Genomic DNA, 3,231 nt, shown 5'->3' with positions numbered 1-3,231 from the left:
GGCCTACGGGGGGGGGGGTCAGGGAGGTGGGGGGGGTTGGCGAGAGAGGGGGGGTCAAGGAAGATGGGAGGGGGGGTCAAAGGAGGGGGGGTGTTGAAGGAGGGGGGGGTCAAGGGAGGGGGGGTCGAGGGAGGTGGGGGGGGATCAGAGGGGGGTGTCGAGGAGGGGGGGGTCAAGGGAGTGGTGGGGGTCGAGAGGGTGGAGGGGGGGGGCAAGGGAGGGGGGGGATTGCGAGGGAGGGGGGGTCAAGGAAGGTGGAGGAGGGGTCAAAGGAGGGGGGGGTCTATGGAGGTGAGGGGGGATCAGAGGGGGGTGTCGAGGGAGGGGGGGGTCAAGGAGTGGTGGGGTCGAGGGAGTGGGAGGGGGGCACGGTGGGGGGGCAAGGGATGCGGGGGTCGAAGGAAGTGGGGGGGTCGAGGATGGGGGGGGGTCGAGGAGATGGGGGTCGAGGGGGGGGTCGAGGAAGGTGGAGACGGGGACTCGAGGGAGGTGAGGGGGAGGTCAAGGAGAGGGGGGTCAAGGGAGGGGGGAGAGAGGGGAGGGGGGCAAGGATGGGGGGTTTGCCGAGGGAGGGGGGGTCCAAGGAAGGTGGGGGGGGGTCAAAGGAGGGGGGGGGGCAAGGAGGGGAGGGTCTATGGAGTGGGGGGGTCAAGGGAGGAGGGGGTCGAGGGAGGTGGGGGGAATCAGACGGGGGGTGTCGAGGGAGGGGGGGGTGAGGGAGTGGTGGGGGTCGAGAGGGTGGGAGGGGCGGCAAGGGAGGGGGGGGGTGAGGGAGGTGGGAGAGGGGGGAAGGGGGCAATGATGGGAGGGTTGCGAGGGAGAGGGGTCAAGAAAGATGGAGGGGGGTCAAGGAGGGGGGGTCTATGGAGGTGGGGGGGGTCAAGGGAGGGGGGGGTCGAGGGAGGTGGGGGGGGATCAGAAGGGGGGTTGCCGAGGGAGGGGGGGGTCGAGGGAGGTGGTGGGGGTACGAGGGAGGGGTGTCGAGGAGGTGGGGGGGTAGAAGCGCCGGTCGCGTCTTCGCGTGGGGCCGCCCCCCCCCCTCTCATTTCGTGCGCTCCGGCCCGTCGGGTCGCTGCCCGTCCCTCCCCCACCCACGCTGTTCCCCCCCCTTTCTTTGTACCCCCCCATCACAGCGGGGCTTCCCCCCCCCCCCTCCATGATTCCCGCGCCCGTTCAAGATCCCCCTCTGCGGGGTGCGCAGCCCCAACCCCCGCAGCTCCGCTCCCCGCCCCCGGGACAGAGTCCAGAGCCGGGACGGCTCCGGGGCGGGACGCGCTGCGGGGTCGGTGCGGGATGGAGCGAACGGAGCCGGTACCGGAGCTGATCCGAAAGAAACGGGACGGGGAGCGGCTGCGGGACAACGAGATCCGCAGCTTCGTGAGAGCCGTCACCGACGGCACCGCGCAGCAGGGACAGATCGGTGCGGGAACGGGATCGGGGGGGAACGGGGTCGGTGTGGGAATGGGATCGGGAGGGAACGGGATGGGGGGGAACGGGATCGGTGCGGGAATGGGATCAGTGCGGGAACGGGATCGGGAGGGAATGGGATCAATGCAGGATTGGGATCAGTGTGGGATTGGGATCGGGAGGGAATGGGATCGGGAGGGATTGGAATTGGTGTGGGAATGGGATCGGGAGGGAATGGGATCGGGAGGGATTGGGATCAGTGCGGGAATGGGATCGGGGGGGAATGGGATTGGGAGGGAACGGGATCGGGGGGAATGGGATCGGGAGGGAACGGGATCAGTGTGGGAACGGGATCGGGAGGGAATGGGATCGGTGCGGGAATGGGATCAGTGTGGGATTGGGATCGGGAGGGAACGGGATCAATGTGGGAATGGGATCAGTGCGGGAATGGGATCGGGAGGGAATGGGATTGGTGCGGGAATGCGATCGGGGCGGGAATGGGATTGGGAGGGAATGGGATTAGTGCGGGATTGGGATCGGGAGGGATTGGGATCGGTCCGGGATTGGGATCGGGAGGGATTGGAATCGGTGTGGGAATGGGATCGGGAGGGAATGGGATCAGTGCAGGAATGGGATCAGTGTGGGAATGGGATCAGTGCGGGATTGGGAGGGATTGGGATCGGGAGGGAATGGGATCATTGTGGGAATGGGATCGGTCCGGGATTGGGATCGGTCCAGGATTGGGATCGGGAGGGATTGGGATTGGTGTGGGAATGGGATCGGGAGGGAATGGGATCGGTGTGGGAATGGGATCGGGAGGGAATGGGATCGGTGTGGGAATGGGATCGGGAGGGATTGGGATCGGGGCAGGATTGGGATCGGGGCGGGAATGGGATCGGGAGGGAATGGGATCAGTGTGGGAATGGGATCAGGGCGGGATTGGGATCAGTGCAGGATTGGGATCGGTCCGGGATTGGAATCAGTGCGGGATTGGGATCAGTGTGGGAATGGGATCGGTCCGTGATTGGGAGCAGTGCAGGATTGGGATCGGGAGGGATGGGAGGGACCGGGATAGGACCAGGGGGGTCCGGAGGGGACCAGGGGGACCGGGGGGGACCGGGAAGGGACCAGGAGGGATTAGGGGTGACTGGGGGGGACAGGGGGGCCCGGGGGGGTCCGGGATGGACCGTCGGCGGTGAACCGACTCAAGGACGCGGCCAAAGGCATCGGTGGGGCACAAAGGGGTTACGGGGGGTTCGGTGGGACCGGCCAGTTCCGAAGGGGCCGCGGGGAGCATGGAGCTGGAGCTTGGATGGGATGGATGGGATGGAATGGGATGGGATGGGATGGGACAATGGGATGGGATGGAGAAGGGATATAATGAGGTGCGATGGGACGGGACAGGGTGGGATGGGATGGATGGATAGGATGGGATTATGGGATGGGATGGGATGGGATGGGATGGGATGGGATGGGATTATGGGATGGGATTAGGGATGGGATGGGATAGGATGGGATTATGGGATGGGATGGGATGGGATGGAGCACGGAGCTGACTGCCGGACCGAACCGGGCCAGGCGCGATGCTGATGGCCGTGAGGCTGCGGGGAATGGACCAACACGAGACGCTGTCGCTGACCCGCGCCATGATGGAGTCGGGCCGGGAGCTGGAATGGCCCCAAGAGTGGAATGGGGTGATCGTGGATAAACATTCCACGGGGGGAGTGGGGGACAAAGTCAGCATCGTGTTGGCACCAGCACTGGCAGCATGTGGGTGTAAGGTGAGAATGGGGGATATTATGGGATGGATGGGATTATGGGATG

General features: G+C 66.0%; 1 protein-coding gene across 1 annotated transcript in view; it reads left to right on the top strand.

Moving 5' to 3' along the window:
- The first annotated feature begins 1,194 nt into the window (after positions 1–1,194).
- The window catches only part of TYMP (thymidine phosphorylase), a 10,898-nt gene continuing 8,861 nt past the window's right edge, over positions 1,195–3,231 (top strand). Inside the window, exons 1-2 of the mRNA XM_015850486.2 lie at positions 1,195–1,420; positions 2,986–3,188. Of these exons, the coding sequence (XP_015705972.1) occupies positions 1,294–1,420; positions 2,986–3,188 (330 nt within the window). The 5' untranslated portion in view covers positions 1,195–1,293. The remainder of the gene's footprint in view (positions 1,421–2,985; positions 3,189–3,231) is intronic.

Source organism: Coturnix japonica, unplaced genomic scaffold, assembly GCF_001577835.2.
Source record: "Coturnix japonica isolate 7356 unplaced genomic scaffold, Coturnix japonica 2.1 chrUnrandom475, whole genome shotgun sequence".
Classification (NCBI taxonomy): domain Eukaryota; kingdom Metazoa; phylum Chordata; class Aves; order Galliformes; family Phasianidae; genus Coturnix; species Coturnix japonica.
This window is presented reverse-complemented; position numbering and strand designations above follow the sequence as displayed.